Source organism: Arachis stenosperma, chromosome 9 (genome assembly GCF_014773155.1).
Source record: "Arachis stenosperma cultivar V10309 chromosome 9, arast.V10309.gnm1.PFL2, whole genome shotgun sequence".
In the NCBI taxonomy this organism is placed as follows: domain Eukaryota; kingdom Viridiplantae; phylum Streptophyta; class Magnoliopsida; order Fabales; family Fabaceae; genus Arachis; species Arachis stenosperma.
In genome coordinates this window covers 21,132,598-21,154,167 of record NC_080385.1, presented here as the reverse complement: position 1 = coordinate 21,154,167, position 21,570 = coordinate 21,132,598, and the positions used below count along the sequence as shown (strand labels likewise).

The following is a 21,570-nucleotide window of genomic DNA, read 5'->3' as shown; positions in this document are numbered from 1 at the left end:
TAAAATAAATTTAGACTATTTTAACTGACTTTTTATTTATTGTATCCTAAATATTAAAATGAGAGTGAGAATATTGATTTCTTATATATTATTATTATTAGAGTTTAACTATTATATATCTTTAAAATACATGTTAAGGTTATTATCAGTAAAAATATTATTAGGCTTATTTGACAAAATAAATTCTCATCTTCGTTTGATAAAATGGCCAAATTATTAATATATTACTATAGATGTTAGGTCATTTTATCAAACAAGACTAATATTTGAAAATTTATTTTGACAAAAACAAAAAACTAAAATATATTTTATCAAAATTAAAATTTTTTTCAGGTGTGTGACGATAAATCATTATTATTATTATTTGAAATTTCTATTTTTCTCTTTCACATCGTGTGGATGCATTGTTGTGGCAAAGCTGTGACCTTTTCTTCTGTTTTCTTCGCTGACAATCTCATTCATTCATTCATTTTTCACTTTCTTTTCTTCTCTGCGCCCTCTGCAACCCAAAAAGCTGCTTCTGATTCTCTTTCCGCTTCTCCATTCCCCAAAACCAAACACCTTCTTCTTGATTCATCAGCTTTTCTATTTCTTTCCCTGCTTCCTTTTCCCCTTTTTTTTATTTTGTTTTCTTTTCTTCTCTGTCTCATTGTGTATCTAAACAGAACTTCATGTTATTCTCCCATTGATGTAAAATTTTGAGCTTTGTAATTTCCTTTCGTTTTCTCTTTTGGCTGCGCTTTTGTTAAAGAGCTTCTGTTTAATTTGATTAAACAGAAGCTCTTTTGTTGTGTTTTTAATTTTATTCTTGTATTTTGTTTGTGTTGATCTCTCTTCGGAGAGTAATTTAAGAGAAAAAAGAAAAACAAGGAGCTTAGGTTGAAGCTCTGGATCTGAATTGTGATGGCGGAAGAAAAGGAGAAGATTCAAAACCGTGTTGTTGTTGTTGACGATGCAGTTGAGTTGAAGTGCAGCTACATGCAGAAGTTCAGGCTCTATGAAACTCGCTCGGTATATGATGATTCTCTATAACCTTTCAATATTTCAATTCATATATGCATTTTTCTTACTTCGTCTTTTGACCATGATCTACCTATGGCGTTGTTTTTCTTTTTCTTTTCTTTTCTTTTCTTTTCTATAACCGTGTTGCTCTCTGTTTGTTTCTTAAAGATGCTGTAATCTCTCTCTCTCTCTCTCTCTCTCTCTCTCTCTCTCTCTTCAAATTCATGTTTTCATAATCAAATGGATTTGTATTTTCTTTCTCTATGAGCAGTTTTGTTTTTGTGTTTTTTGAATTTGGATTTTGATGCTTCCTGTTTATTAAGGTGTGATTCATGAGTTGTTGTGTATGTGAAATCTGAGAATTTTCATAAGATGACATTGATCTGGATTTTTATGCTTCTGATTGGTTTCCATAATTGTGATTTGTTTTTTCATTTATGATTTTCATGATGTATGTCATTGATGCTAGATGATTGTCAAATGATTCTGTAGCAAATAGCTTATGGCTTGTGAATTCGTGTATTCTATTTGACCTTGTTCGCTAGCTTAGTGTTCATTTTCGCTGAATATGTCCTTTTCAATTTTGTGTGATGGATGATTAAATATATTAACATAATTGTCACTTTGATTTTATTAGCACTAAATTCGATTGGCTTCGCAGTGAAAGCTGCCTGTGATATCTAGTGATTGTGTTTATGCCAATACTTGACTTTTTTACTATGCTCTTCTTAAAAGGGAAACTAGGGCTCTTTCTTTCTGTTCTTTCATCAATTGCATGAATCTGGTCCTATATAGTAATGTTTTCTTGCTAATCAAAATAGTAATTTTTGCTAATTTTGGAATTTGATATTGCTGACCTTTGTTATTAGAAGGATTGCCACTACTTGTCCCTTTCAGGAAAAAATTGAGTAGTCATGCGAATATTATCTGGAAATTTTGATGAAGTTGGGGCAAAATCCAAAAGAAGGCCCAAAACAGTTGAATTAAATCCACACATCATTCCTTCTTTAGAAAGTGAAACCTAAAAGGCAAAAATTGATAGTCACATCCTTAAATTTGACTTTACCTTAATCTTCAGCATTTGTCACCTTCATCTATCTCTCTCACTTTTTATGTTTGTTTTTTCCTCACCTATTCTATGCTTAGGGGCAGAATTCATAGTGTTCTAGATAGATATCAAGCATTCTTTCTCTCATCAGCTAACATAATGATAAGTTGTTGGTTTGTTTCTTGCAAGACAAGCAATTGTAGCTTCTTTACAAAATCATCTGGTATAATTTTGTACTTATATGTTTAAATTCTTAGAAAAGTTGGTGGACTGCAACAATTATTGTTGTAATCTAAAGTTTGTTTCAACTTTTTTACTGTTACTTTTAACGCTATTCATTCACATTAGAAAAACCACTTGTAATCTAAAGTTTTGCGTTAATATGGAGTGATATTTATAGCAAAGCTACATCTTTCCATTTCTTTAATACATTAATAGCTGTGATGTACTTTTTCCTTTTAAGAATATCATCCTTCTTAATTTGTCTATGACTCTATGCACATTATGCATGTATAGGGCAATGTTGCAGTGTTCTTATTATTATTCTTTTTTACATGCAGAACTTTTATATGATCGGAAGAGACAAAAGCAGAACCTCATGGAGGGTCTTGAAGATTGACAGATTGGATCCAACGGAACTAAACATCACTGAAGATTTGACAGTGTACTCAGAAATTGAGTGTTGTGACCTTCTAAGGCGCATACACGAAGGAAACAAGTCAACAGGGGGACTGAAGTTTGTTACAACTTGTTATGGAATCATTGGTAATTGAATCTTCTATCATCTTCTTCATATGAACAAAATTGTTATTATGGTCTTGTGTCCCAAAATACTGGCTATAATAATTAAGGTTTCCGTCATCTTATTATATTTTTTTTTTATCTAGGATTTGTCAAATTTCTTGAGCCATACTACATGCTTCTCATAACAAAGCGAAGGAAAATTGGCACAATATGTGGGCACACTATATATGGTATCGCAAAGAGCGAAATGGTTCCAATCCCACATCCTACTGTGCGATCCAAAATGGCATATTCTAAGGATGAAAACAGGTCTTTAGTCAATTTTGCATGTAATTGTAATACGTCTATAGCACATACAAAGAGACATCTGAGTGTAGCATTGAGAACTATACCCTGTGGTTTGTACATAGTTGAGAGTTATGTTATAAATTGTGGGTTTTCATTTGTGTTCATTATGTTGTGTAGTGAAAACATTCTGTTAGAACATCATATTTTAGCTTTGTTGAATTCTACAGTTTGGTTTCCTTTATCTGTTCCTTAGTTTTTGTTTTTGTTTTATTTTTTTATTGTACCATATATGTTGATTGTCTCTCTTCAGTGTGTATGCACAATGTGGGCTTCCTCAGGTCAACCCTATCATCTTTCTGTGGTACTCTCTAATTGTCTCTTTTGAAGTAGAAATGATAATACTTCTTCAAGATTTCCAAGTCGTGTAGTTTGTTTAGTGTATACCTCCATCATCCGTTTCATGTTATACATTTATTGTCAGTTCATTTCCTGCAAATGTACAGGGGCAATCTTCATTGCTGTTATGATGTAAATGTAACTTTTTGAGTGAGACAAGGTATTGCCAGGGTTTCACTCAGGAGATGGCTTTCGTTTCCTTTTGTATCTTTTTTCAATACTGTTGGTTATAGTTAATTGCTTAACAATTTTATTTTATAACTATTTGTTTTCATTTTTATTTAGTCATATAATAATCCATCTTATTAATGGGCTTTACTTTTCTTCTCTTGTGACTTAGATACAAGAAGCTTCTGTGCAGTGTGGATCTTACGAAGGACTTCTTTTTCAGCTACTCATACAATGTCATGTTTAGTCTTCAAAGGAACTTAACCGATCATAATACAACAGGACAGTCACTTTACGAAACACTGTTTGTTTGGAATGAGTTTTTGACTCGTGGAGTCAGGAATAATCTCCAGAATGCTTCCTGGACAGTTGCCTTAGTTTATGGCTTTTTTAAACAGGTACATAACAGATTCCCCTTTTGGCTAATGGATATATATTAATTTCGTTGTACTTTATCAGCAATATTAATTTCATTTGAAATGTCTAGTTTTTACCATATGTAACTTTGTATATGCTATTGCTGGCATTTTATGTGATAAGAGTTAATGCTGCAATCATTAAACCATGGATTAGTAGTATTCACACAAAATGATAATTTAATGTAGGCAGTATTTTTTATCGCTGTATTGGTGTCATCAAGCCTCTCCTATAAGTGCTAGAAAGAAATGCTAGAAATATCTATTCCTCATAAAAGGTTATGCATTTTCTTGTTGACAGTTGTTCATTTATGGCATGCTGTGTAGGTCAAACTTTCTATTTCTGGCAGGGATTTTCACTTGACTATCATTGCTAGGCGCTCGCGGCACTATGCTGGGACAAGGTTTGTACTTTTCCAATCCTTTATATGAGTTTGTCACATGATAAAGCTACATTCTGTTTCAATTCTTTACACTTGCAGTCCTTGAAGATATACATCTGCTTTTGTTTACATTTTAATTTTTCTAATTGAGGTTTTTTTACTGGTTTCTGCCAAGTACTTCAATCCATGAAATTCATGTAAACGGGTGATTTATCACCCAGAAACTTGGCATTTTCCTGCAAATTTTGGCATTTTTATCTTACTTATTTCTTGACATATTCCTTGCTTGCTGTATCTTGTGATGCAGATATCTGAAACGAGGAGTGAATGAAAAGGGAAGAGTTGCTAATGATGTTGAGACAGAGCAGATAGTTTTTGCAGATGCCCGTGATGGAAGCCCGATGAAAATAAGTTCCGTGGTGCAGATCCGGGGTTCAATCCCTCTGTTCTGGTCTCAAGAAGCCTCTCCATTGAACATAAAACCTGACATTATATGTATGATATGGAAGCAACTATTCTCTGCTTGTTATGGCTTGATTGTTGTGTAATTTTTTCTGAGAGCTTTTTTGCTTCTTTTTTCTTTTTCTAGTATCAAAGAAGGACAACACCTTTGAAGCCACAAGGCTTCATTTTGAAAATCTTGTTAAGAGATATGGAAATCCAATTATCATATTGAACTTGATTAAGGTAGGCAGCTTCCCATTTCTAATGAACAGTTAGGAATATTGAATTTCTCGGTTGTGTCTAACCTCTAAACTAGAATGTTTTCTGATTTTCATTTTTTTTTTGTTCAAGACACATGAGAAGAAGCCACGAGAAACTATTCTGCGAGCCGAGTTTGCTAATGCTGTTAGGTCTATCAACAAAAATATGAAAGGGGAAAATCGACTGAGGTTCCTCCATTGGGATTTGCATCGACACTCAAGACGGTAACTTGCTCTTCTCTCCAACTGTTTCAGTTTTTTATTCTTGGGTGTTATTTTGACTTTATTGGATCAATTACTTCAGCAGCAAAGCTACTAATGTGTTGACCCAACTGGGGAAAGTGGCTGCATATGCGTTGAAGCTGACTGGTGTCTTCTACTGTTCCCTGACACCAAACTTGACACCAGAGGGACTGTTCCAATATTCCTTCACAGGGTATGTTCTATAACAGCACTTTGGATGCTGTTTGCTGATGTATTTTCCCATTGAATTACTTTTTATATATTTTGATGATTTATTAGATGATCTTTGTATTAAGCAATAACCAGGAATTTTTCTGCTTGTCTCTGCAGCAGTTAATAATTGCTTTTTGTTTGAAGTACTAGTTAATAATTTTATTGGTGATTTTATTTAATATAATGCAGGAATAAGAATTCCATTGGTAACTCTCTGACAAAACAAGCTAGCATGGACAAGGATGTTGATAGGGAAGCAGAAGTTAATAATTGTTACTATAGTGGTGATGAGAACAAAGAGTACAGTGTCAGACCCGAGATGCTTCAAGCTGGGGTCTTAAGAACGAATTGCATAGACTGCTTGGATCGTACTAATGTTGCTCAATATGCTTATGGACTAACTGCACTTGGACGCCAGCTGCAAGTTTTAGAATTCAGTGAATCCCCATATATTGATCTTGATAACTCTTTGGCGAAGGAATTAATGGCAGTCTATGAGTCCATGGGTGACACATTAGCTTTTCAATATGGGGGCTCTGCAGCGCATAATAAGGTAACCTTTCCAACCTTTGGGCTTCATGAATTATGAAGTCCAGTATGGGATCAAAAGTCGTGTGCATGATGACAGGATCTACTGTCAAGGATCAACTATTCGAAAAGCTTAAGCTGTTAAGTGAAGACCTGAGAATGATTCTTAAATCTAACATTCTGCTTCATGCAAGAGCCAAATGGCCCTGAAGCATGGACAATGCACAGGATCACCTTCCTTGTGCTGAAATCTAACTTTTATATAGGGGTGAGGACAACCAAATTCATGAGTCACGACCATCTGTTCATAAAGACCAACTTTCCAAAGGCTTAAGTTTTTAGGTGAAGGTTCATGAATGACTTCTCTATCTAACATCTACATCTTACTTTTTACATAAATTTAAAATGACATATGTTAACCTATTGTTGAAAGCATGTTGCTTTTATTATGTTCCTAGGCAGGGTCCATGTTCTGATGAAAGCATGCCTTATCTTGCTAGGGCATGTATTTCATTCACAAGCTTCTGATGTAGGGTTTTATTTGTTGCATGTCTTGGTAGTTTATGGATGTAGTTATTGCTCTCACAATTAGTAGAATTTCTCATGCATCTTTTTCATCAAGATATAAAAAATATATCCCTAACTCTTTTTTTACCATAATAAATTTGAAAATGCAAGTATTCAGTGTCAAAATGGTATTTCATATCTTAGGAAAATGAGTTATTGGCAATAAGACCCCTAATAATAATAATATCTTTCGAGTAGAGTTGGTGATAGTCATGGATCCTGTTGTTTAATTGTCATTTGATTGTTGTGGGCCTTGTGGCATTTGGTTGGGGCCACCTTTTAGTCGATGCAATGCATAGTGGTGCATGGTATTTGGTGCTTCACTCTTAAGTAGCCACGAATGTTGTGCATAGTACATCCTGTCTTCTCAATGTATGGCCTTTCTTCTCGGCATCTGACTCAAGAAGTGAATTATTGGTATTTCTGCAAGGTTTCCACTACATCATGTGCACCCTAAACGACCTATTCGTATTCGCATTGTCTCGAATTGTGTAGGAGGGGGTTGGGTGGAAAATGACCTCATTAGCTTGACTCTAGGATTGTTCCTAGCGCTTGATGCAATGCATGATAGTTGTAGCGATCTGCACCTTATGTAATGAACTTGCCTCTTACTCTTCCTATTTTCTCTTGATCTTTCTGTACAGATATTTTCTGAGAGAAGAGGTCAATGGAAGGCGGCAACACAATCCCAAGAATTTCTTCGAACTCTGCAGCGCTATTACAACAACACATATGCCGATGGTGATAAACAAAAAGCAATCAACATGTGAGTCAAATTAGAGCCCATTTTTTAAAAGTATATTTACATAACCATTTCCTTAATAAATTTGGTGTAACATTAGTTATTTATATATTTATGGAGAAAACAATCAATTTGGTCCTTAAGTTTTCACCTGCTAATCAATTTGATTGATGAGTTTTATAATCGTTAGTATACCATGTCAATATGCCACACGAAACTTGATGGTCAATCCCGCTAACTTGATTCTCAGTTATAAAACTTGGGAACAAATTGATAAGTTTTCAAACTCTGCGATGAAATTGATTAGCAGGCGAAAACTACAGGACCAAATTGATTGTTATATCGATATGCATGCTATTTACATTGGGATGAATTAACTTATGTCGTATTTGATACTGTTTTTCTTGTCAGATTTTTGGGGCATTTTCAGCCACACCAGGGAAAACCGGCATTGTGGGAGCTAGATTCAGATCAACATCTCACTGTTGGAAAGCGTGGTGCATTCCCGGAAGATGAAAATGTCAGGTATATAATGGGTTGTTTAGTTACACGATTTTTTTGGTGTTATCATGATTAGGGAAGCATCTGAAGGAGAAGTGTGTATCATCTGTATTTTTTTCATCCCATTAGAGGTGAAGGATTTCACATGACCTTGTAAATATTTCATTCCAATGAAGCTACCCAAGTACATGAGAATACACTTTAGCTGTCCCTCAAGGATTTATTAAATAAAAATATATTAAACCTTGCCTGGGCAGGGGGTCTATAATGCTATTCTTTTATTATGGTAGGCCAACTATTAGACGATCACTTTCCGATGGTAACATTAAGGACAGCACAATTAGGGACTTGAATGTCACAAATTGTCAGCAGTCGTCTAACATACCTGACAAGCATCGTCATTCAGAGTCCACCCCAGACATCTTTACCTGTGGAAGTGCTATATGTCATTGCAGGTATCATAATTGACCTTTTTCATAATGCAAAAATCTCATAGCCATGTTTAGACACTGGGGGTTTATACTGAATAGCTGTCTGTTTGCCAAATATTTGAGTTTCTAAATTCTAATAGAAGTTTCCATTTGTAACTTCTTTAGTTCAAATTGCATTTAAACAATTATCTTCCTTCTTGATTGTTTGGTGAAAAACTGAAAATTATTGAGAAGCTTTTCGGGATTTCCCATATAATATTGATAAGGTTGTCTAATGCAGTCATTGATTGATCCTATTGTGATTTATGCAAGACATCAAAATCTTCTAACTGTTGTGTTTGTCAATATCATACAGGCTTATATATGGGGGAATGGTCAAGGACCAGTATTGCGACACTGATCACATTTGTTATGATGAACACGGAGACTGCTCCAACTTCGTAGATTTGGACTGGCTTTCATCTTCTGGAAACTCTTGTGAAGAGGAATTACTTGAAAGGTAGTTCTAAAACTTTGATCAGTGCTTGCTGATATACATATGTCATATTCTTGCCACTTTTCTTTCACTTAACGATTCAAAATGTGGTCATCAAATCTTGATCAATCATAGAGGGGTTCTGAGAACGAGGAGATACTTTTGTCATAGCATAACTAAATTTCAATTCCTTTGGGAGGTTCATCTATGAATTGAAAATAAAATAAATAACCAGTGAGGAACTAAAGTCCTGTCAGCTTTTTGTTTATGCAATACTCAGATCTCATGCAATTATGGGGAGGAATATTTTGACTTTGGAAGAGAAAATAAAGAGGGAGGGAAGACATTTATTAGCAAACGTTAAGGTTTCCAGCCAGTGGTATATATAGAAAACTTCACTCATCTCCTGCTATTAGCATTTTAATGAAACAAATTTATTTGTCATGAGAAAGTTACTGAATTCTAGTTTATTATCTTTCAGCTTTATGCTGGAGGAATTCTCAGGAGGATATTGATTTATTTATTTATTTTTCTATAACTGAATTTGGGGATTGGTTTGGACTTTCCATGTCTAGTGTCAATTGACGCGGTTATAGTGGATCGTCATTAAAATTGACCCTATCTTCGAATAATAATTTGTTTGATTGTGATGATTGACCAACTACCTTTTTTTTTATTATGACTACAGGTCAACCAGCATCTCATCAGAGAATATTGTTAATGAGCTAAGAACTGAGATAAATACATCTGCTAGTGACTCTGGATCCAGCATGAAGGTTAGCATGCATTGTTATGTCGAGATTTATCACACAATATCATAATTTCCTTTAATTCATGAAATATTTATATTAACGAGTTATTGTCGATTAAAAGAAAAAGAAATAATTTTCATAGCATTTCATTCCCTAGTTATTAATACTCACCAGTCACCAATGAGTTTTTCCTAAAATTGTAGTTCGAACATCAACTAGATACTGCACATTTATTATCACAGTTTGTGCTGGACTAAGAAGTTCAAGGTCTTTGTTTTGTTGTATATTCATCTTTTTTCCTAGCTTTATTTGATCTTCATCCACCATCTGTGTTAAACTCGCTTCTCATAATCTAGCCATGGTTTTTACCATCAAGGGTTTGCTGGGGATGATAATAGAGAAAAAAAATTTCATTGACAGGTTTTTATGTGTAAATATACACCAACCAAGCTCATCTATAAAAAGTTTCACCCCATTTTAACCACCAACCCAAGTTTGACCTCTCAGTTTTTTTTTCTTGGACTGTAACCTATGAAGTATTTTGTTATTAATATCAAAGTAAAATTCTTCTAACGATGTGAGAACCTGATTCATGTGCATAAAGTTGACACTGAAAATAGGAATTAAATTATGTTTTTAACGTGTTTCAGGGGAGGCAGAGTGTGGAAGAGCTCCATAAACAAGGCAAATATTCTGAAAGCTTTGAACGATGGGTAAATTATGGAGAGATGCTTTTTGTTTGAGACCACTGATGTCATTAGTCATGACCTCCATCATCCCCATCCGAAGGATGTGGGTTTTGACTTTGCTGTACAGAAAAAAAAAAAAAATAAAGGGTAAGATATCATCCTAAAGAATAATATATAATATAGAAGTGACAACAGCTGAGAGAAGCTGATTTTTTTGAAAGGGCACTTTGGTAGCAATTTCTATAATTTTTAGTTTTTTTACCTAAAATGGAGCGTCTATGTGGGAGGTAAATGTAGATGTCAATAGGTAAATTCATTTTTCTACCTTCCATTAAGTCCTCTTAGGTGCATATTCCTGGGATAATCATGGAACCGTGTATATAAATTTTCATTTTTCAAAATTAAAGAGAGAAACATGATAGATTATGCTCGGATTATTATCAGTGGTTTTACGGGTGAATTTTCTTTATTTCAGTAGAAACAAGATGATTATAAGAAAATATTTTTGGTGAACTAACTAATTTTCTGAATATTCGTAGAAATAAAATCATTAAATCTTTAAAGTACTTTCAGAAATACTAGTAGATGCACTGGCGACTCTTCCAGCATAACATGTCTTCAAAGGATACTATTTTCCTTCCATTCGAATTTTAAAATTAAAAATACGAAAGATTAGTTCGAGTTGGCTAATAATGGAGTTGACTCCCTAGACTTTTTCTTTAACAAAATTATAATCCCACTATAGGAATAATATTTTGATATCAAACATCAGCCAATTTTCATATGGGATCTCAATCAATTAGTTATAAAATTTTTGTGCTTGCTCAATAATTTTGAAATACATGTCTTTCTTTGAATTTTCGATTTTTTTCTAGGAATGCAAATTATAAAATAAAAACAAAAAACACTCTTCATGAATCATTTCAACGGTATCAATAATCAAACCAATTGAATTTGGATCATTTCTTAAATCAAAATAATCAATTATTATTCACATAACCTTTCACTATGATCATTACGTTAAAAAGACTGCTTGCATGACTTTCGAATGTTTCTTTTATAGTTTTATCAGAATGTTTCATTTATTGGAGTTTTGGATTTTTAATACTAGATATTTCATATGTTTCTTTTATAGTTTTAGCCCAAGTTTACAATTGGTACATTTTTCTTTGGCCCAGTACAAAAAAAAAAGAACTTATTACATGATTTTTTTAATAATAAAATAAATATCGACAGTTGCTAAAAAGAGCGGTGATGACCACCTTATCTTTCTCAAGGAGAATCTTCCTCTCTTAAGGAGTGTCTTTAGTTCATCTTTCATTCTCTACGGCAATTTGTTTTCTTTACTCTCAAGAAGGCGATCAGTCTACCGAGAGTGAAGTTGTTCGTCTTAATCAAATTATGATGATAGCTTTGTTGAAGGAAATCTGAATATGGTGGGTAAGATTATCTCCGACAAAGAAATTAGCTTCAAGATGTGTAAAGCAGCGCTTTTGGGAATCTAGGAGAATCCGAAAGGAGTAGCGATCTTAGACATCGGCAGACACAAGGTTCTCATCAGCTTCAAGGATACTAGCAAGAGTATTCAGATACGCAAAGGAGGACATTGGAGCATCAGAAGAAATCTTGTTAACATGCAAATATGGAATGACAGACAGTCAGTTTATGATGTCGACCACAAATATATGGAATTATGGGTACAAATACATGGGCTTCCGCTTGATTACATAACGATGAAAACAACTGAGATTATTGGTAAGAGATTAGGTGTTGTGATGGAAACGGAAAACCCAAGATGGAACAATGTCCTTCAAGAAACTTTTTGAGGGTGAAGGTAACTTCAGAGAACCTTTTTATGGGTTGATCTAAAATATGAAAGGATTCAGGATAGCTATTGTCTAAACTGTGGAATCCTTGGTCATAATAAGAAGGAGTGCAAAAATCCAATGGCAACGGCATGTTGGAACCCTTTGAAACCAAGGTAAGCATTTCAGCCGGGGGTGCAAAGCAGCGGGAAGATGACGAAAACAGGGAGTCGAAGGATGATAAATAAGCGTGTGACGGAGAGCGTGAGAGAATGGAGACTTCGAAGGAAAAATGGCCAGATGAAAGTTGTACGAGGAACAGAGCAGGAGAGGGTTTCAAATAATTTTTAAGCGTAACCTAGAGCAAACAAAAGTCAGTCATAGAGAGAGCCAGGGATCAAGGGAGCAGATTGACCACAAATCAGTAAGTCTATCAACTAGGCGTGTTATTTATGAAGAGAATCATTCAGGTTTGGGTGAGAAACCAGTAGACTTCATAAACAGGATGAGGAAAGGGAAGGATATGCTTCAAGAGGCAGAAGAAGATAATTGGGATGTTAGGCGGAATGGTGAGGGGCGTCAGCACCTTGCGCAAGCCGAGGTAAAGGAAGGAGGCCACGACAATAACAGGTGTTTAACAATCAGAGAAGAGTTGAATAAGCTCTTTGGCAAGAAGGGGACTCAGCAAAACCATCAACTCAATGATGAAATGCTGGAACCAACAGTGAGGGGGACATATTGTATCAGTCAAAATGCATATGAGCTGTAGAGTTACTGGAAAAAACCAAAAATAAAAAGAATTGTCACTATAGGTACCAGAACCATGATTCAGAGGATGAAAAATGGGGAGAAATATTTCATTGAACTAGCAGAGGATCAGCAAGATATGGAAGAGGATAGCACTGCAAAACCTCAACTGAGGAATAATTTCATGTGGGCTTTGGAGCTGGCTTACAACTTAGGAATACATCTAAACCTCAAAAAGAAAAGAGATTTAGGCATCAATGTAGATTATGAAGAGGAAATGAAGAAATCTAAGAAAATGAGTATGCAACAACCAGGTAAGAAGTACAAAAATGATGCTGAAACACACATGGCTAAGGAGGCGGGCCTTGACATGCCCCACCATCAGCCATGATTGTTGTCAGCTGAAACTGTTGAGGAATGGTGGCCCCTTCGACAGTGCATGAATTAAAAAGCATCTGTAAATCTCTCAGGCTGTCCATTTTGTTCCTTATGGAGATTAAAGCTAGTAAACCGAGTTATGATAGAATTAGGAGAAAGTTATATTTTGACAACATGTTTTGTGTAGAGTCCCGGGGGCTATCCGGGGGATTTTGTATTTTTTGGAAAAGTAATGTAAATATTCATGTTTATACTTGGTGCGATAATTTTATTAAAACTAAAGTTAATAGTGACAATGATAAGGAGTGGGAGTGGGAGGCTACTTTTGTTTATGGGCATCCAGATTACAAGAAAAGGAAGGAGTTATGGAAGGAATTAACTTTTGTAAGTAGTAATTTGGCACAACCAAGAATGTTGATAGGAGACTTTAACAATGTAATTTCATAAGATGAGAAAGTAGGTTTGTACTCTAAACCGAGTAGTCAGATTGAATCTTTCAAAAACTTTGTACGTGAGAATGCTATCTTAGATTTGGAACTACAAGGGATGAAATACACGTGGTTTAGTAATCAAAGGAATGGTTGTGTTACTAAGGAAAGGCTAGATAGGGTTCTTGTCAATTGGGAATGGAGAAGAGCTTTTCAACATGCCACGCTCTTAGCCTTACCACCTATTAGTTCGGATCATACTCCTCTAGTACTCAATGTTAATCCTAGAGGTAGAAGGAGTAAAAATTTTAAATTTGAGGCATTCTGGGTGGACCATGCCGACTGTGACACTGTCATAAGGAGAGGTTGGAGCCGTTCTGGCAATACTGAGGCTGATCACTGGACAAATCTCATTCAAAGAACCAAAATTGTAAGAAGGAATTGGTCAAATGGAGTAGAGTCAGTTTTAAGAGGGTAGATGTTGAAATAGAAAAGTTAAAGCTTCGTCTCAAACAATTGCAGGAAGCTGATTATAAAGAGACTCAGCAAGAGGAGATCATCAGACTTAAATTGGAGATAACTAGACTATGGAGACAAGAGGAGAAATACTGGGGTCAGAGGTCGAGGGTGAAATGGTTAACATTTGGGGACAAGAATACTTCCTTCTTCCACGCCTCCACCATCCAAAGAAGAGATAGAAATAGGATAAAGAGATTAGAGGATTCTACAGGACATTGAGTGTGTGGGAAAAAGGATATTCTCAAGCTAGCAGTAGGTCACTTTCAGAATCTTTTTAAGGTTTCAGGAAATTTAGATATGATTGCTTGCATATGCCATATTCTTGTTAGAGTGATTGAGGATATGAATGGGGTGCTCATGGAGGAGGTTACTGATAAGGAAATCAAAGAGGCTACTTTCACTCTGGGAAGTCTTAAGGCACTAGGACCAGACGGTCTAAATGGTCTCTTCTATCAAAAGTACTGGTCAATTGTTGGTAAAGAGCTCTGTGATGTAGTTAAGAATTTTTTTCATGATGAAAATTTTCCAAGCAGTGTTAGGAAAACCTTTATAGTTTTGGTTTCTAAGACTAATCACCCGGAAATCCTTAACAAGCTTAGGCCGATTAGTTGCTGCAACTTTATCTATAATATTACTTCTAGAGTGTTGGTTATTAGGCTTAGAAAAATAATTGATAAGATCATATCCCCATCCAGAGTGCTTTTGTGGGAGGACACCTGAGTCAAGATAACTTGGTTATAGTGCAGAAAATGTTCCATGATTTGAATAGAAAAGGGATGAATGCTTCCAGAAACTTAGCCATTAAGATTGATATGAATAAAGCTTATGATAGGATAGAGTGGTCATTCTTAGAGGCAACTCTAAGGGCCTTTGGGTTTAACCCGCATTGAACGAAGATGTTGATGAAGAGTGTAAGCCAAGTAAGTTATAAGATTAAGATTAATGGACTTTTGTCGACGACCATTGAGCCGCTGAGGGGTCTTAGGCAGGGGGATCCCCTATCGTCATACCTTTTTATCATAGCGGCTGAGGTTTTCACTATTCTTATGGATAAGGCTAAAGAAGATGGCATAATTTCGGGAGTTAAATTCGCCCATACTACACCAGCTATTTCACACCTCCTTTTTGCGGATGATTGTATACTTTTCTCAAAAGATAGTGAGGAGAAAATTTATCAGCTCATTACTATTTTGAACATGTACACCGAAACCTCAGGGTAGAAAGTCAATTTGGACAAGTCTGGGATCACGTTTGGAAACCAGAATAGAGTAGAAATAGAAGAGATTTTGGATCAGTCAGCTTGGGATAAACCAGGTAAGTATCTTGGGCTTCTAGTGCACTAGAGAAGATCAAAGAATAGTGCTCTCAGTTGGATTGAGGACAGAGTGGTGGATATGCTAGCAGGTTGGAAATAAAAACTCCTTAATCAATCTGGGAAGGAGGTCCTCATCAATTCAATAGTTCAAGCAATACCTGCCTATACTATGAATGTGGTTCTTTTTTCTAAAGATTTTTGTGAATGACTTAGTAAGAAAATTGCCAAATTTTGGTGGGCGTCTTCAGGTAAGGAAAGAGGTATTCATTGGAAGAGTTGGGATAAGATATGTGCCACTAAAAAGGATGGAGCTATTGGGTTTAAGGATTTATATAGTCAGAATATAGCTCATTTGGTAAAACAAGCATGGATAATTTTGGAAAATCCTAAAGCTATTTGGGTTAAGGTACTAAAAGCTTTTTACTTTCCAGAGGAGGATTTTAAAGATGCTATGGCAGGAAGGGCAGCATCATGGATGTGAAAAAGTATTGTTCATGACAGAGGTTTTCTTTTGAAAAATGGAAGATAGTTGATAGGAAAAGAAGAGCGGGTGAAAATCTTGGAAGATAAGTGGATAATGAACATGGATAAGGATCTTGTGATTAGAAACCTTGATATTAAGTTTGTGAAGGATCTGATTCTTGAGGGAGAGTGGTGGAATGTGAATAAGTTAAAGGTGTATTTTGATGGAGTCTCGGTCGATAAAATCATTAGAACCCTAGTAAGTTTTTTTGGAAGGGAGGATAGGTTTAGCTGGCCTTTCAGAATGGATGGCAAGTACACTATCAAGACGGAATATCATGTTGCTAGGAATGAAAGGAGCTTCGGTAATAATAATAACCCCTATACCAGTGAAGGCTTAAAGTATTTATGGCAGGAGATTTGGAAATTAAGAGTTCCTCAAAAAATCATAACCTTCTTATAGCGGGCATCGCATAACATATTACCTGTTTTTGGAAATCTATTTAATAAAAGAATAACTAACACCCCTATCTATCCTATTTGTTTGCAGGAACTAGAGACCACTGAGCATGCATTATTGCTATGTCCCTGGACAAGGGCAGTTTGGTTTGGAGCCCAAATTCAATGCTGCCCTACGACCTTAACAGTTTCTTCCTTTGGGAAGTGGATGATGGATCTTCTAGGGAAAATGAGGCTGAATGCAGGGGCTAATTATGATCTTCGCAGTAGTAAGGTTGGTTTTCTGGTTCGGGAGGTGTGGAAAATGAGAAATCTAGCAGTATATCAGAAGACTATCCTAATCCTATAACGGTGATTTGCAAAGCTAAACTAATGGAACTAGAATTTGCAGAAACGGTAGAGGAACCAGCAAAGGAATTAACTAAAGCAACAAGAACAGGCAGCATGGTTACTTGGAGACCGCCACCAGTAGGTTGGATCAAATGCAATATTGATGCAGCGTTTGTTGAAGCACAATCTATGGGAGCTACGTCAGCGATATTCAGAGACCATAACGGAACCTTCCTTTCTGGAATTAACTCCACCATACCCGCCACTTCATCATTAGCTACGGAGGCATTAGCGGTTAGGGCAGCTTTAATTATATCACAAAATTTTCAAATGCAAAAAGTTATCATAGAATCATATAATCAGATACTCATTCAGGCACTAAAATCACATGCATCAATTGCAGAAATTCAAGTTGTACTAGAAGACATACTACATCTAGTAAGAGGCATTCCATATTGTGGTTTTACTTGGGTGCCCAGAGAAGCAAACTTATTAGTACATGAAGTGGCGAAGCTATTCTCTCCACCAGAATTGGATTTTGTATAAGCCACTGTCCATTAGGAACATTCTTCGAAAGGATAATTTTGCTGTCTTAGGATTGGCAAACAGATCTTGACTGATGGCAGGAACTATTTGGGAGCTGAGAGTTCTAATTAAGATGCTGTGCTGGACAACTCGATGCTCTAGGTGACAACACGGGAGCACAGACAGAGTTTGGAGATGAGGCAGAGGGGGCTAGGTGGGTTGCTGCATTGACGGAAGAATTCGCTAAGGTGGGCTCACTGTCATTGATCTAGGGTTTTCAGGTTCTGTTGTTGGTACATTAGCGAGGTTCTGTCTGTTGCATGTGAGGACAACTATACTGAAGGGAATGAATGTAAATAGAAGGATGTGAGGAGGCGTGGAAGACGAAGACTCTATGCGATTAACGAGATGGTGAATCAACAACACGTCGACTGCTGCTACTGGAGGACGGGGTGTTACCGTCGGTGCCATTGTTGTTGTAGTCTGGTTGATGCTTACAAGACAACATGGCTTGGTTAAGGACTAGACCTTCAACGATGTCACAAGTGCTTCAAGTATCGTTCATTTCGTCTTGATGTTGGAGTTTGAAGTTGCTGTGTTACCCAACAAGACTCTCGTGCAAAGGGGATGGGGATAGTAGGGGGTGGGGATCGTGGGTGGGTCTCGGGCCTCTTTTGGGATTGATTATTCTGCTCCACGGATCCGGGCTGGGCTGTTGGTTCGGATCCCTATCCAAAAAAAATTAATAAAATAAATGAAACGTGGTTGAGGCAAAGTGTGAATGGCAAATTAGTTTGCCTCGATTCCCATTCCTAGCCTAGCACTAGCTATATTTAGTGTGTTTGAGTGTGTATATCCAAAAAGAAGAAAAGTTCAAAACAATTTTGTTGAAAAAAATTAAAAAAATTTAATCTATTGCTGTTGACGAGATTGGTCAGAAAAATTGAACAATTTAAAATAATTTATAACTTTTATAACTTTTATAATTTAACAATTTAAAAAGAATTCAAAATTTAAAAATGTGGGTTGTTGGATTAAGCATAGCAATATTTTTTCCTACGATGAGATCTTTCTGTTTGTGAGATTTACTGAACAAAGCTAGAAAGAGCTCAAAGCTCCCGGACAGAGTCGCAGCAAGGTAAGTACAAAACGGAGAATAGAAAGTATGAATTGATGAAAAGAACACTTATGTTTGATTGAATGAAATCACAATATACCGACCAGAGCCACATGCCAATATATATCCACACAGTGACTCAAGACTAGAGCTCCAGAGTTCAACACTCATTCCAAGATTCATAACCGATAATAATCAGTGACGGATCCAAAAAATTTTAGGAGTAAGAAAAAAAATATATACATTAAAATAAATTTTATTGGATGTTATTAATTAGATGAAGATGTAAAAATGAAAAAAAATTAGTGAATACTTTTATTCTTAAAACATATTATGTATTATATATAATTTATAAAAAATATTTTTTTATTTCTAAAACTTGAATTTAAAATATTTTAATTAAATTATAGATAACTTGTTATCTCTACTAATTTTTTTGAACATATTTAATAATAAAAAACTGAATAGTTGGCGCATTAATGCCTAATGATATACTAATATTTATAATTTGAAACTAAAGTTATATATAAATATTAGAAAATTTAAATCTGTACATAAAAAATATGTTTATATAAAATAATAGAATCTTTAATTTACAATTTTTTTCTTTCTTTCTTTTTAAAATAATTAAATTTGTTATATATTTTTGAATTTAATTTTGATATAATATTAGATGAAAGATTTTTTGTATTTATTTAATTATGTATTATAAGTAAAATATTTTTTATTATTATTCTTAAAAATAAAAAATATATTCTAAATTAGTAAATTAATCAATTCATTTTAAAATTTTATATGCAACATAGGTACATATAATATAACAAAAAATAAAAAATAAAGTAATAAGGATGAATAAATTAAGAATAAAATAAATATATAAAGTTATGAAGAGAATAAAATATTAGATTAATACCTAAACTATAATTGTTTGAATTAAAATTTGCAATTGAAAATATCAAAAAGAGAAACAATGAAATTGAAAGATATATAGAGTCATAGAGAACTATATAAAAAAATACGGAGAATTTAAAATTTATCTTTTGATGAAGATAAGATGACTATTAGAAAAGAATTAGCAAAAGAAGGTTGAAAATATAAAAATAAGAAGAGAGTTTAAATGAATAAAAGAGTGATGGGACAAAAATTAAATTTAATTATGTTAAATAATAGTCAAAATAATGAAAAAATAAAAAAAGTAAATTTGGCCAATTAAATTTAGTTTATTTATAGTAGAGTCATTTAAAATTATTTAAAATAGTTTATTTTTCTTATGAATGCAGGGGTGGTGTATTGGCTGGATATTGGCCAAGGAAGGGTATTGCCGAAGTATGGAACTCATGGTCAACACGCCGGGGGTGTGGTGCCTGAGCAGGTGGTGACGTGGCGACACTCCTTCAACACGCCGGGGGCGTGCTTCCTGCGACGTGGCGGCACTCCTTCAACACGCCAGGGGCGTGCTGACTCACCACGCAGGGAGCGTGGTGCCTGGAGACCCATAAAGCGCAGCAGAAATTCGGCGGAGTTCCAATACTGCTGCTGCACCACGCGGGTGGCGTGTTACAGCCTGCCTGCATGTAGGGGACAGCCCCCCTCCGGGAACCAGCGAGCTCTTCTCCTTCTTTTATATGTATGCATTCTTCTTGGCCATTGTTAATGAAATAGCTACTGAAGCAAAGAAATTAGAGAGAAGAAAAGAAGTGTGGGCTGTCTCGGTGTATAGGTTTAGGGTGAGAAGAGTGTAGTGAGTAGTAGTGAGTAGTAGTGAGTTAAAAGTTTATACGGTGAAAAAAATTTAAGTTTAAGGGATTAAAAAAAATGGTACGTAATTATATGGCGCCCGAAGAACATAGGTTAAATTATACAGTTGGTCCCTACACTTTTAGTGAAATTGCAATTTGGTTCCTACACTTTAAAAGTTTATAATTGGGTCCCTAAAGAAAATTAAAATTTGCAATTTAGTTCCTGCCGTTCAAAAAGTGTTTGATTTAACAGAATATTCTCAGCATATTCCTATTTTAAACATGTGAGCTGCACATGTTTGACAATAGAGACCAATTTACAAATTTAGTGAAAGTATAGGGACCAACCGTGTAGTTTAACTATTTGAAAATGACCAAAAACTCGCTAGGCTATCTGAACCCACCCCTCCCCTCCCCAACTCTCTCACTCTCACCCCAGCGCTCTTTATTACCTCGGGTCACCATTGCCGTGCCTTTTGCCTCTGTCGCTGCGCATTGGATTCACCGATAAATTGAGTTACTCTTTTTATGTTGATTTGTTGCTATTTTTTTCTTAGACATTGAATTGCTCGCTTTGAGCATGTTTTGGATTGGAATTGTTCTCTTTCATTTATCGGTGTTCAGTATCGGAATTGGAAGAGAAGAAAAAGTCATTGGATGAGAGAGGTGAGTTGGAGGAAGGAGGCGAGACCCGACCCGTGAGCACAAATGCAGTGGATCCGGCATGACACGGTGAATCGAGGTGAGTAGGGGTGTTCACGGTGTAGTTTGGATTGGATGATTTTTTTAAAAAAATCCGATCCAATCTGATCCAATTTTGAGCAGTTTGGATTGGATTGAATTTGTGATTTTGTAAATTAAAAAAATTAAATATATATAACAAGTCTCAACATCAAATTTTAAATAACCAACAATGACATAACAAGTCTTAACAATATCTTAAAAAACCAACGATAATATAATAATATAAATAAAATTATAGGTTAGTTAAAATAAATAAATAAATCACATTTTGAACATAAAATATTTATTAAATAATAATACATGAAAAATGTAAAAATGTATAACAAATTGAATATGTTATAAGTATAATTGTAAATATAATAATAAAACAATAATATTATAACACGTTGTGCGGTTTGGATTGGATTGGATTGGTTGTGAAAAGTAGATTCGAAACCCGATCCGATCCAGCGGTTTGCAAGAAATAAAATCCAATCAAATCCGAATTAGTGCGGTTTCAATCGATTTTCAGTTTAGATTGGATTGGATGAGCAATTTAATTTAGATCGGTTTGGATTTGAACACCCATAGAGGTGAGAGACAGAGAGCGCTGGAGTTGGGGTATCGATTTGGAAAGTGAGAAAGTGAGAGTGAGAGAGCTGGAGAGGGGCAAGGTGGATTCAGATAGCCTAGGGAGTTTTTTGTCATTTTCAAATAGTTAAATTACACGGTT

At 35.2% G+C, this 21,570-nt stretch overlaps 1 protein-coding gene across 4 annotated transcripts; it reads left to right on the top strand.

Moving 5' to 3' along the window:
- Positions 1-435: 435 nt before the first annotated feature.
- Positions 436-10,727, top strand: LOC130947924 (phosphoinositide phosphatase SAC2-like). Of its 4 annotated transcripts, none has more exons than XM_057876637.1 (17): positions 436-1,011; positions 2,611-2,815; positions 2,938-3,103; positions 3,819-4,044; positions 4,390-4,466; positions 4,753-4,940; positions 5,035-5,132; positions 5,241-5,374; positions 5,457-5,585; positions 5,795-6,158; positions 7,345-7,466; positions 7,854-7,967; positions 8,234-8,398; positions 8,730-8,873; positions 9,130-9,228; positions 9,538-9,625; positions 10,252-10,727. In XM_057876637.1, exons 1-17 carry the CDS (start codon positions 904-906, stop codon positions 10,342-10,344), a joined length of 2,520 nt encoding a protein of 839 aa, XP_057732620.1. In that variant the 5' UTR covers positions 436-903; the 3' UTR covers positions 10,345-10,727. The 4 variants fall into 4 exon arrangements, with proteins under 4 accessions (XP_057732620.1, XP_057732619.1, XP_057732622.1 ...); XM_057876636.1 differs by having other exon boundaries at positions 438-1,011; positions 5,454-5,585; XM_057876639.1 differs by lacking the exons at positions 9,538-9,625; positions 10,252-10,727 and adding an exon at positions 9,331-9,379 and having other exon boundaries at positions 438-1,011; positions 5,454-5,585.
- Positions 10,728-21,570: the final 10,843 nt, after the last annotated feature.